Genomic DNA, 13145 nt, shown 5'->3' with positions numbered 1-13145 from the left:
ATTGGCCGACGTGATAGCGATCGCAGCTGTGTGATACGGACCCGCACGTGCAGCCCGTTCAACAACCTACAAAAATCTAGATGCAATTTATAATTTATGAGAAAAAACTACATTGTTTATAAAAATAAATAAAAGACGCTTGTCAAGAGTTATGTCACTTGCACGACGAGGCCAGGTTTGTATTCGTTTGGTGTTACATAAAATAATAACGTTTTTATGTTACTTACAATTGAAGTTTTTTCCCGTCTCTTAATTCATGCCAAATTTCGAATAGTTGAATTTACTTGAAACAGTCGTTTTATCCTTAGCATTGGGGAACATTTGCTCGCATATGGCATATGTTTGATGCAAAATGGCAAGATCCGTACCAGAGTGCTGAAATAATCAAACGTTATCTTATGGGTATATATAAGCCAATATATCATCCGTTGAGTGAGTGTTACACGACAGTAGATTAGCAAAATTATTTTGTGAATATTAAGAAAAATAAAAGAAAGGTTTTTACGTAGTCTAATAATTTTTATATAGATGAATGTGGTGATCATGTGGTGGTGATAAATAGTAAGGAGATTGCCTTACGTGGAGACGAATGGAGAAAACGCGTATACTTCCATCACAATACGTATCATGGAGGTGCCACATGGACTCTTGCATGGGAATTACATCATAAAGATCCAACTCTGGTAATTAATTTTCTGTCATTTTAAATATATGCTTGTACATGTGTCCGCGCGCGCGCGTGTGTGTGTGTATATATATATATATAAAATTGATATAATAGATTGTAGAGAAAGCTGTGTACAGATCATTGCCGAAAAACTTGCAACGGAGGCATACTATGCAAAGGCTGCACATATTTCCAAACGAACAAGTGCCTGAAGATATGCTGAAAAATATTAGTAATCAAATTAAACAGTTAAGGCCAGTCCCTGTACCACTTGATAATATTCCACAGAATGAAATAGACAATTTCCCGCAACTTGTAAAGTATCCTGAAAATTTTATTCTTAAATAAATTTGTATAAAAATATTAAATGCACAGCACAATGTATCTAAAACAATAATAAACATGTATATATAAATAAGTTGTTGATTGTGTCATAGTTTTTAGCTGTTTCTAAAACTAAAAACTCAAAACAATAATATACAATTGGATAGAATTTTTTTATAATAGTGAAAACATTAAAAAAAAAAAAAAATTTTTAATTTACGCACGTACAGGCGCTCACTCGTGCCTGTTACAATTAAAATTCCTCCCACTTTTCCATAATTCTACCCGATTCGTCGTCATCGTCATTAACAATTACAGAATATGTATGAGAAGTATCCCACTTGCTTCGCTTTTGTTTGTCGGGCGGTTCTTCCAGTTCCGTATCTCTTGATAATTCCGTACCGTCGGGAATTTGCGGTAGCGACAAATTTCTTATGTATAATTCCGAATCTTCTGCATCGAAGTCAAAGAAATTGTGTAAAATAGGTACGTCACAAAACTGACATTGCGGTTCCTCGTACATATCTTCTAAACAAGGATGAAACATCTGTTTGCATATCGGGCAGACCCGGTATTCTAACAATTTTATTTGCAACAATGTCGTGCAGCATCTAGATAATTTATGGCCCTGTGGACATGTTTTAACGTGCCACAGTTCGTCTATTATCTCGCCGCATAGATTACACTTTTCAATCTGGTTCGAATAGAGCTCAGTCATGTTTAATATTTTTTTAATACGTTGATCCATATCTCCGTTTATTGTATCCTCGTCTGTACCTCGATAGATTTCTAAATATCGTCTCAACAGAAACACGGCAGACTTTTGATTCTCCGACATCGTATCCTTTTTTAGCGAATTTTCAAGATAAGCACAAGCAGAATGCAAGAAAATTAACGGTAGCGCTTCCGTTATCTTGCACTCTCTGACATGAACCATATTTAACATTGGTTTCTTTGTTGTGCACACATTCATTATCACCGTCATCCACATTGATACTTGCAGTTTGTAGAGCGACAACGATTCAAGCTTCTTCGAAGTCGGGCCAAGTACCGTACATGGATCGTTTACTTTAGCAGCTTTTAATCTAAGAACTTCCATACAATCCCAAATGCTTCCAAGATTCGTATTTTTATTAATAACAGATAGCGGATCACATATTGCGCCTTTTAAAGTGAATATATTCATCACACTTGGCTCCCTTGTTATCAGATGATCGTATACTGTACTTGGACTAGTTATATTTACGAACATTATTTTACTTGGGGAATGAGCAAGCCCCAAATATTGAACATAATTTTGTGGTAAAAAATTTTTAACATCTATAGTAATTAAATCGTCGGAATGCGTGTCAACAAGGAAGATGTAACTATTTTGTGTAGTAACTAAGAACTGCTGTGTAATAATAGGAGTTATACCTAAAACACAAATAATAAATAACAGTAACATATTTCAATAATTAATTAAAACTTTTATAAAAGCATATTTTTTTAAATTTAATTACAAGCTATAATTTTCTCTCAACTATATTTCATACCTGTAATAGTAAATCCTTCAATATGCAAGTGTTGCATATTCTTCAATTCTCCCATCAAATTTGTATGCAGTAACAAAAGAAAAGGGCCTTTAGCAGCTAAAATCTTTATACAAGATTCTTCTTGAGAAATTATATACAAATAATTTACTGCTACGCGATCAGGATCAACATATTTTTCTATCATTGCTATTTGTAGATTATCTGTTAATTTTATACCACATATTCTACCATCCAAGTATCCAACAACAATCAGATGTTCATGTACATTAATAGTGACCCAGCATAATACATTAGCTTTTAAAACACCATTTAAATTTATCGTATTAACGATTGTAAGCTCCAGACTTTTTGTAAAATTTGATATTCTAGGTACCTTCCAAATTAATATGTCACCATCGCAGTAAGCTACAGAAAAGTATGCAAAGGAAGTTTCTCCTATTTTAAAAAGTGGGCTCCACGTCATAGCACAAGCTTGTAATTTTCTTAGGCTGTCAGCTATTTTTACATTTTGGCTATTTGTGTTTTTATAAGTACCACTGAAATTAACTTTAATTTCATCTTCTATCATTTTTAGTCGAAGGATTGAGACATCACATATTGAATACCAATTATTAGAAACTTTATACAGTAATTCAATTGCACCTGTCGAACTTAATATTGCTAATACACACTGACTTGGAGAGATTAAGTTTTTTGGCGACCACGATGTTTGTGTTATCCTCGGGAACGCCTCAATTACTCCATTCAGTTTCGGTAAAATTTCATCATTGATCAAAAGTGAGTAAATATCTTGACGTATCAGATTCCACGCCGAAGAGTCCGGGTTATTTGTAAATGCACATGACGGAAAAGTGTCGGATGGATAAATAAAGGACCGGGCAAACTTGAAAGTTGGATTCGGTGACATAGGCGACGGTTCCAATTGCTGCAAAACAAAATGTTACATTGAGGTTAGGATTAGGTTGCCCGGCTTTAGCCGGTTTTGTATTTATATATAAAAATATTAGCGATATAGTGAAGCAAGCGTAAATAAATTTCCTAGATTGTATAAACCGCATAAATAAATTGATCTTCCTTTCGATATAAAAACGTAATATTGAAAGGAGTCATTCCTTTCCAGCGATTAAAGAAAAAGAGAATGACTTACGAGTATATGTACGCCTTTCTCCGTAATTATCGATATCTGATTATCAGGTGACCATTGTACCGCAAATGGATTTGTTACTAACGGGAAAATATTAACGCTACAAAGGTCTTCTGTTTCCATCGCATGCTATCAACAGTTTCCAATTCCAATGATTGCAAAGCTCGATCAGTACTGAAAGAGTACGATGAAGAACGCAACGTATGTGAACCACGTGATGTAACAAAATGCATCTGATCTGACGTGATATTTAAATTTTTTCAATTTAAATCTGGTTCATATGTGAACAAATAATTATTTTATTAATAGATGGAAATTAGTATTTAGATCGATTGAATATTACTGGCAATTATAATTTATATTAATTCTTATTTATAGAAACAAATTTTAATCATTGGAAAATGTGTAACTTTGCCTTATGCGATTTATAAAATCTTATATATGTATACGCGTATACATTGTTATTAATACATATTTGAAATTTATTACTTGTACTATCGATAAAACGAAAAATAAAATACAATAAATCGGGATTGTTAACTCCGCTAACAATAAATACTTCTAACATCGTGTTAATGCCTATTACGAATATAATTATCGCTTGCTAAGCGTCTAACTTATGCTGCAATGAGCAAAGTTAGGTGTATACATATTTCACAAAATCTTTTTGTCACTTCTATATATATACGAAGTAATAAATTTTTCGAATTTAGTTTATAAAACTGTTTAGGTTTACCCTATTTACAATAAATAAATAAATAAAACTGGCAGCACGAACATGGAAATTACATCTTCTATTTCGACATCATCTTTATACCTCGTGGTGATATTGCAATATCTACGAACGCTTAGTCACCTTTTATATTGATTATGCTGCTATCACTATTCCTTTGCCGATGCTACAGATCTAGCGACAGGTACACGAAATAAATTAGATAACGCTAATGTTTAAATAAGAGCGACGCGATAGTAAAACGCATCTATTTGTAATATTTATGGCAGCATAAATATGCGCACAGGGCAATCCTGAAATCCATACTGTCCGTTCGTTTTAAACGTCCGGACAACAATCTAGAATATCATACATTATCATTATTAATATGAATTACTCGCAAATGGCGAGAAATATTTGTGTTACAGCGGCTTCTGATATGTCTACGAGTTGCTACATTGTTGTACTTGTCATTAATAACAATTTCACGATAACTAACGTTACATGTTATGGAAGAAACGTTTCACCTTATGCTTATCGCGAATTAATATTTATTACAATTCTCGCGCATGAAACGCGTTCGCATTTCGTTCATCAATTGCAGAGTTAAACTGATGCAAAGTACAGATATAACAATAAATGCGAACATACGTAGAGCTATCACGATATAAGTTTTTATGAATGATCATAGAGTATTATTATGTGGGAGCAACAGCTAATTACCGGTATTGCTTACCGCTAATAGCAATTAACTGAACTGTCACTCATTATGTTACGAATACGGTGATCTGGCAATAAATTTAACGATTGTTTTATATATATATATATATATATATATATATATATATATATATATATATATATATATATCATAAAGGAATATATGATATCATGTTCCAAAATAATACAGAAAAGATTAATATGTTTAATACCTCAATAAAATAAATTTATAACAGCTTTCAACGATGCAATCAAATCCATATATTTACTTTAACTTCAAGATAAAGTCAACTTTTTAACCAGAATACCGCGAGTGTTCGCAAACTTCCGCGTCACGTACCCTGCGGGAGTTGTGCGATCGTTACAATGAAAAATAAATAATTTATGTACAAAGCCAACGAAGCTTTTTGTCGAGAGAGTATGAAAAAAGGAATCGAGGGCAGTGTCGAGTGCGTTCGTTTCCGACGTTCATTTAATTGCTGGCTCTCCGCTTCACTTTGAATCGTGTTTTCGCGAATGAAAGAACGCCAAGTCTCGACGACCTTACAGCACTCATGCGCGTTCTTTTACGATAATCGTTATCACGATATTTTATACAGAAAGCGGATGCATTAAGAGAGATTGGTAAGAATTTAATCTGAATTTCCAACTATCAAAATTTAAATCCATTTTAGGAAACATTTAAATTATTTTTTCTTCTATTTTCAAATAATCCTACTTTGCTTTCACAGAAAACTATCTTTACAATCCTAATTAAAAATTTGTTTAAGTCACTTTCTTAATTTTAAATATTAGAAAATCACAAAGTAAATTCTTATCAATTTCTTATAATTTATTAATTCAACAGGATGGCAAAAAACGACTGTAATATCAAACTAGGCGAGATTACGCTGCCTATCGAAACGAAAATTATAGAGGCGTTAGCTCGACTGGTGGTTGGCCCATCTTTGTTCGTAACGTCGCAACGTCATCCTCTATTTTAATTAACAATTTATATTTCTGCAAAAACAATTTTAATAGGAGAATTAACTGTAAACATTTTTTTTTTAGTAATTTTTTAATACTGATTTATTCGCACTTACCGTCCTATTATCGCCCGGTGTAGTCATCCAGGCATAAACCATGTAACCAGGTATGCACAGCATAGAGGATAACGCTGTAAACCAACCTAACACATGCGACCACCATGGATACTCATAATCCAAATATTTTATAGGCGTCCATTGAACCAGATTGAAGACAAACACGCCCTAAGAAAATTTAACATTAAATATTGTACAGTTTTATTAAGTTATCAATATCAATATTATATTAAAGTTGTAGATAGACTTTTACTCGAGTGCGTTGCAATCAAAAACTTATTCCTCTCTCTTTGTATGTAATAAAATAATAAATTTATTGTACTTACAACGCAAATCATCGGCGTGGTCACTGTCCAGCAAAACTTCCACCACATAAGAGGATAATATCCGATCATGTCGCGCAGTGCGTCATAGAATCGATTTACACCAAACGCCCAACTGATTGATATACACTCGAAAAAGATGAGGAAGAGTAAACAGAATCCAGAAACAGCATACGAATCAAGGATTTGGAAAACGTACATGCCACCTTGAGAGATGCACGATAATCCGATAACATAGGACAAAGCGCATACGATAGCGATGAACAATTCCTTACGACGACGTAACAATTGAGGCCACTCGTCCACCTGGAAAAGAATCGAATATTTCAAATTTCTAACACAACCTAAGAAAAAAAATTTATTCAACAAGTCTATTTAATTTCTTCCAATTTAAAGGTTTAAATTTTTAAGATTTGATAATTTTTTGTTAAGACAAAGTGAGAAAAGTAAAATAAAAAACAAAATACCATAGCTGTGACGAAGCCTTCCATCGTGCAAAATTGGGAGTCGAGTCCGATAAGCAGCAACATGAAGAAAAATAAACATGACCAAAGCGGCGCACCCGGTAGCTGAAGAACCGCTGACGGATAAGCCAAAAAGGCTAACCCTGGCCCGGAAGCGGCTACTTCGGCAACTGGTTTCTGTTGTTCGTGTGCCATAAAACCTACTACCGAGAATATCACAAAACCTGCGAACATGCTGGTAGACGAATTGACCGAGCAAACAATTAAAGCATCCTTGTAGACGTTATTAGTGAATTTATTATAACTGCCGAGAGCCACTAAAGTGCCAAGTCCAAGACCGTACGAGAAGAAGATTTGTGTCACTGCGTCGATCCACACCTGCGAATCACAGTTTGTATAAATGCATTACGAAAAGAAAAATAATTTACGTGTAATAAATTTTTTACAAAATACAAGCTAAAAAAGTTAGTAATTAACAAAAGAAAGTAACCCACCTCAGATTCTCGAAGCTTAGATAAATTTGGACTGATGTAAAATCGAATGCCTTCCATGGCACCAGGCAATGTAATGCCACGAATCAGAAGAACAGTGAGCAATACGTACGGGAAGAGAGACGTGAAGTAAACGACTTTACCGGTCCACTTGACACCCTTCCAGATGCAAAAGTAACAGATTATCCACACTAATAACAATGTACCCGCTAATTCCCATCGAATATTACCCACGGACTCGATGCCATCGCTAATTTGCAACGCTCGCCGTCTGCAAAACAGAAGCAATTACGAAATTATTTAAATTATAAAACAAAGACAGTGATATCTTAAAAGTATCCGCTAATATAAGTCCGACGATAGAAATACGCAAATTACGCGTGTCACGTACTCGAAATTAAATGAAAAATTGTATTTATACTGACTCCCAAAATTCCTTCACAGGATCTGTAAGTTCCGCCACAGACACATTAACGTAATTGAGTGTGCACATCTTTACGGCGCTACCATTCCTCGAAACCTCTTTCCAGCAAAACAATGAGCTTCTGTCGTAAGGGTTCACGCAGTTTTTGGTGTTCCAATCATTGTTACAACTTCCCCAAGGTAATTCTGTGGATTGCATAGAACAATTACAATAAACTTTCTTTAATAAACATCTTTCATCCTTATATTCCTAATAATTATTATTAAATAAAAAATATTAAATTAGATACAAAATATTAAACAAGAGAATTTTTTAATGTAGGTAAATTTATTATGCTTACCACTGCGCATTGACATAAAGAAATAAAAAATTGCCCAAGCCAAGATAACAATGTAATAGACGTTCATCCAGCAGGACATGACAGCGGCGGCATAACCGATACCCTTGAAGAGTGGTGCTATCTTGAAAACTCCGAGGCCACCCACTGTAAGCATCTGCCCGAGCGCCAACTCCATGAAGAACATGGGTATACCGGCCAGGAACAGCGTCAAGAAGTAAGGAATTAGAAAAGCACCACCACCGTTCTTATAGCAGAGATACGGAAATCGCCAGACATTGCCAAGACCGATTGCCAGACCGACCTTTTAAAGAAAATAATAAAATAATAGTAAATGTCAAAGCGTAGTCAGCGTCGATGTTAAAAAAAAATAAAAAAATAAAAATTTTGTTACATAGAATAGATTTGAATAAGATTTGGCGATACAAAAATGCATTACCACACTAAGAATAAAATCTAGCTTGGTGCTCCATGTTCCACGATCTGGAAGAGGTTTGCCCTTGGTTGTCGTGCAAGTCAGATTTAACGCCGTTGTGCCGTTATCAGTGTTTTCTGAATCAGCCACCTCAGGATCCCGTGATGCCTCTGTCATGATTATGGGCTTTTGTAATAGGCCCACTCGATGTTCTTTCGCGGTTCTCCGTTCGTGAATGTACTCCGGCTGATTGTCGACGAGTATTGGGTCAAACACAAAGATGATAACGAGACATAACAAAGGTATCTGGCACAAAAATATTTTATAAATTGCTTACTTGAAAACGTAATAAGTATATACATGTAAAATGTTATGTCAGTGTTTAAAACATTGCTTGCACATAGAAATTCTCATCTTTTTTTATTTTAAACCGTTTCGATCAAGTTCTCATTCTTTGTAAGCTACGGATGTTCTTTTGGCTTCTGCCATCCGGAAAATCTGCGGAAAGCGATTAAAGTTGAACGTTCGGGTCAAAGATAAATGCTTCTGAATACTACCGAAAAAAAAGTAAAAAACATATAGATAATAGCGAGCATTAGACTATCAAAAAAAAAAAAAAAAAAAAAGCCTAAGAATATGCGTTTTTTATATAATGAATTATTTCCGATAGTTTGCCTTTGTTGAAACATCTTTCAGACTTAAACTGGCAGCAAGTTACAATAAAATATTTGATTTAATTTCAGTCGGATTAAAATCGAGCCGAAATTTCGCCGAGTTGGCGAAAGACGTACGAAAGTTTCTGCAAGAAGCTCAGTAAGGTATTTTCTGAGATACGTAGAAGAAAGAGGGTGGGTGACGACCATTGGTACGACCCGTTAAATACGAATGTCCGGCAGGGGGTCCGTATAATAAATATGGCGATGGTACGTGCTTCCTTGCTTCTCCCTTCCCACCGCCATCCATCGCGGCTCCCTCTTCCTCTTCCACGCTCATAAAAAACAGCTATATTCTAATTAGCCGAGGATGTGTCGTTCCGCGTGTCACTGCGAGCGACGCATCGGGATTTTAACCGTCATCACCCGTCGCAAACGCTCTTTCGCCAACAAGTTCAGTAATTTCTATGTGCAAAATGTTATAAATGTTTCTTTTTTTTTTTTTTTCATCTAAAAAGATACAGATTGACAAAGTAATGATGACATCGATATCGAATTTGAGTTTCAAGCACCATATAGCTTTTGAAATATCAGGGTGTCAGATTAATCTGGGCCTGACATAATCAATTTAAATAGACAATATCTACATTTACGTTTATACATAAATTAATACTATTTTATTTTTAATTATTTTGTTTTCTTCATGCATAAGTGCACATGCTTTTCGTTCAAATTGGAATTTTATGTAAGAATTGAATAATAAACCCAGCAAACAGAGAATATTACAGCAATATCGCAACAACGTTGTACTATTGCGGCGATGGTGCTGCAATATTAGAATATTGCCGTAATATTCTGTGTTTGCTAAGACATGTTTAAAAGAAAGAAAATGTTACTAATTTTTTGTATATTTTGTATAACCATTACTCCTTTTAAATTTAATATGTTTATCAAACTGATTTCAAGCGATTTACAAACCTTACTAAATCCGGTAATGAAACCTCATGTGGAAGTCTTCAATCCTGAAGATAATCGCGAGTAAATCGATAGCGAAACAGTTCGATGTCACCTTAATCTCGATGAGTGTATAATAAATCTGATTTCTTTTAATACACTGCACTTTCTGAGCACTCTCAATAGGTACCCGAAATTATAGTTTCGCGCTCGCTGCCGGAATACTGTTCTGGTCACGTTTGATCTCGTGGATGAAAAATCTTCGGTAATCGATGAATCTTTAACTAGCCAATTCGCTCAGTTAATCCTCGGTTTTTTTTTTTTTTTTTTTTTTTTTTAATAAGTGGTGCGATCTCGATCTTCAAATTGCAATCGATTTGCCAGTGCCAATTACTTCTCAGAACACTGATCTCGATGATCTTGTGATGCGATTCGTGTAGATCGCGATCGCTTTGCTCGCTGTGAACAGACTTGGAAAAACCGACGTGAGTATGACGAAGGAGCGTAGAATGAACTCTGCGTTGCGAACACGAGTGTCACCCGCGAGGTACTGTGTAATCAGTCTACGATCGGTCCAGTTTCACAGATCTTCCGTGCACGCCACGCCAGCCGGCAGTGACTGAAATCGTGGTACAGGAAGAAAATCCGGGGGGGAACCCCTGTTTCTTTTTCCCCCGCTTATGACCCGCGCTAACGTGCGCCCTTACGTTCTCCACCGCCCTTGTTAGCATTGTGGGATGCTATCTGCAGATAGTCTGCTAAAAAGTAAGAGAGAAAGAGCGAATGAAAGGGAGGGACGGAAGAGAAGAAAGAGGGTCACACCAAGATCGCAACAGTATATCATCATCGAATTGACATTTATGTACTTCCATGTTTTTATAACTCTTTTTCTCTTCCGCGTGCTTGCAGTTACATTTTATTTTGTTCATCTTTGTAATTTCGTTTTCCTGCTTACCACAAAGCCTTATATTTTATGTGTTTCCTCGTGATCACTGGGGTCATGTTGTTTCGCTCAAATCCTTCTATTCTCTTCTCTGCAGGCTTTAACGCATTGATATATTATATAGTACTTTTGGGATTCGGAGTATCGATGAAATAATAAAAGTCCAAGTCTGAAAGTAGAATACATTCAATATCGAAACAGAATAGTGACGATTACATAAAAAAAAAGATAAATAAGTTTTCTTTACTGCAATTATTTATCTAGAATTAAATATTGAAATAAATATTTTTTTGTACTCAACTCTTTCTTTGAGCTCATAAATTTATTAACATTTAAAATAATATTTATAACGTTGATATCAATTTTTTAGATCCTTTTTAACTTTAAGATACCTAAAGAAAATGGCAACTGGTGCAACAGAGCTATATGCTCACTTTGATTTACATTATTTATATATATACAATATATATTATAAATATATATTAATCAGCATTACCTTGATACATTTCTATTTTGTTTGATGTCTATTCTAGACCCTCTTTTGGTGCTATGTATGGTATAATAATTATGTCTTTCAAGATTCCCCTCAAATGCAGACGCGTGTGCGTCGCGATCTTCCGTTATTACTTCTTCCGGATAATCCTCATCACTGTATTCACTAAGGAGCAGATGAGATCATTACTTCATTTCCTTCGTCTATTCTTGGTCCGTTTTGCATTTCTATTCCTAGAATGATTATTAAATGGCACAAAATGTAGGATACATTTCATCTATTCAATTTAAAAATTAATCAATATTTGAAACAGTTTAGGAAATAATTACAAATAAAAATGTGCGGAAAAAAACGATGACTTCGATGATGACCGTCGAGTTTTCCCGTTCGTCGCCGTCGCCGTCGCCGCTGCCGCCGTCGCCGCTGCCGCCGTCGCCGCCGCCGCCGCCGCCGCCGCCGATTTCCAAACATTTCCGATGAAACGAAATGGCTATAAAGTAGGTGAGCAAGACTAGGAAGCTGGTATATCCGGAGGGTTCACGTGACACCGATCTGTCCCCGCATCCGTTCTAGGTACAGTCCGTTGTATAGGTCATGAGGAGAGCCCCGGATTGATAGCGTGGTGTCGTAAAATTCGCGCTCATCGGCATTTTGAGCTGGATGTTTCCTTGATTTGCAACAAATCGACAAGCTGCGGCTGAGGCTCGCGAGTATCACCGGCGACATTCCCTCTGCGTTGTCCTGCATCCTTCTTCGCGTCTTCGTCCACTGAAGCGTCACCAAGTCGAATGATCAACGTAAAGTTGACCAATGCTGCAATCGATTAATTTGCCGCTTCGAGCTTAATTTCTCTTTTATTTGTCGTTGCACACTTCGCGCGGGATATTTGAAAAAATAATTAACAGTATGTTTTATGTGTCACGCGACGTGATTGCTTGATGGCATTAGGCAGAAGGGAGCATCCCAAATGAAATGGGAGGATGTGCGGGAAGTGGCGCGGGAACCACGCCGCTTACCATCTTGCTGCTCAGAATTTTCAGTAGGGATGAACGCCACGTGTCTGTAATCATTTTTTGAAAATTAAAATTTGAAATACGAAGCGCGGATAACAAACCCGAGAGCGGGTTTAACATACTTGATAAAACATTAAACTAAAAGGGAAAATCAATGGAAATAAATTGGCAGGATTTTTTATGTACTTAATGTCGACACGAGAAGTCTTTACGAAAGAAGCGAACAGGAAGAGATATTCACAATAAAGCTAGAAAAATCTTGATCAAGGCATATTGTGTTTTGATTGCATCTAATATGCGACGTTGGTGCAATCGTATTGAATTGACTGAGCAGTTTCTGCCAATATATCTATCGTATATCGATAATGTTTTGACGTGCCGCGTGTCACGTTGAATTTGTCACAAGTAGAAATTATAAACTTCGATAATCGAAGACCTTGTTTGTCAATTA

General features: G+C 35.8%; 3 protein-coding genes across 6 annotated transcripts; 1 reads left to right on the top strand and 2 right to left on the bottom strand.

Annotated features, from left to right (window-relative positions):
* The first annotated feature begins 8 nt into the window (after positions 1-8).
* Positions 9-1085, top strand: Mrpl13 (mitochondrial ribosomal protein L13). The gene is made up of 4 exons (XM_070667305.1): positions 9-175; positions 309-432; positions 529-683; positions 782-1085. The coding sequence occupies exons 1-4, from the start codon at positions 152-154 to the stop codon at positions 1013-1015; spliced, it is 537 nt and encodes a 178-aa protein (XP_070523406.1). The 5' UTR covers positions 9-151; the 3' UTR covers positions 1016-1085.
* Positions 981-5084, bottom strand: LOC139108755 (uncharacterized). Its single transcript, XM_070667289.1, has 3 exons — positions 3674-5084; positions 2527-3451; positions 981-2407 (listed from the first exon to the last, which is right to left on the bottom strand). Exons 1-3 carry the CDS (start codon positions 3791-3793, stop codon positions 1245-1247), a joined length of 2208 nt encoding a protein of 735 aa, XP_070523390.1. The 5' UTR covers positions 3794-5084; the 3' UTR covers positions 981-1244.
* Positions 5085-5205: 121 nt separating this feature from the next.
* LOC139108756 (GABA neurotransmitter transporter-1A) lies at positions 5206-12832 on the bottom strand. 4 transcript variants are annotated; one of them, XM_070667291.1, is made up of 12 exons: positions 12011-12832; positions 11685-11914; positions 11201-11357; positions 10270-11003; positions 8663-8944; positions 8227-8527; positions 7888-8071; positions 7466-7733; positions 6975-7349; positions 6511-6813; positions 6185-6352; positions 5206-6101 (listed from the first exon to the last, which is right to left on the bottom strand). In XM_070667291.1, the coding sequence occupies exons 5-12, from the start codon at positions 8813-8815 to the stop codon at positions 6012-6014; spliced, it is 1842 nt and encodes a 613-aa protein (XP_070523392.1). In that variant the 5' UTR covers positions 8816-8944; positions 10270-11003; positions 11201-11357; positions 11685-11914; positions 12011-12832; the 3' UTR covers positions 5206-6011. The 4 variants fall into 4 exon arrangements, with proteins under 4 accessions (XP_070523392.1, XP_070523394.1, XP_070523393.1 ...); XM_070667293.1 differs by having other exon boundaries at positions 10270-11000; XM_070667292.1 differs by having other exon boundaries at positions 10270-11357; positions 12011-12494; positions 12698-12832.
* Positions 12833-13145: the final 313 nt, after the last annotated feature.

The sequence above is a fragment of the Cardiocondyla obscurior genome, linkage group LG16 (assembly GCF_019399895.1).
Source record: "Cardiocondyla obscurior isolate alpha-2009 linkage group LG16, Cobs3.1, whole genome shotgun sequence".
NCBI lineage: Eukaryota > Metazoa > Arthropoda > Insecta > Hymenoptera > Formicidae > Cardiocondyla > Cardiocondyla obscurior.
The sequence above is the reverse complement of the archived record's forward strand: the minus strand, read 5'-3'. Positions and strand labels throughout refer to the sequence as shown.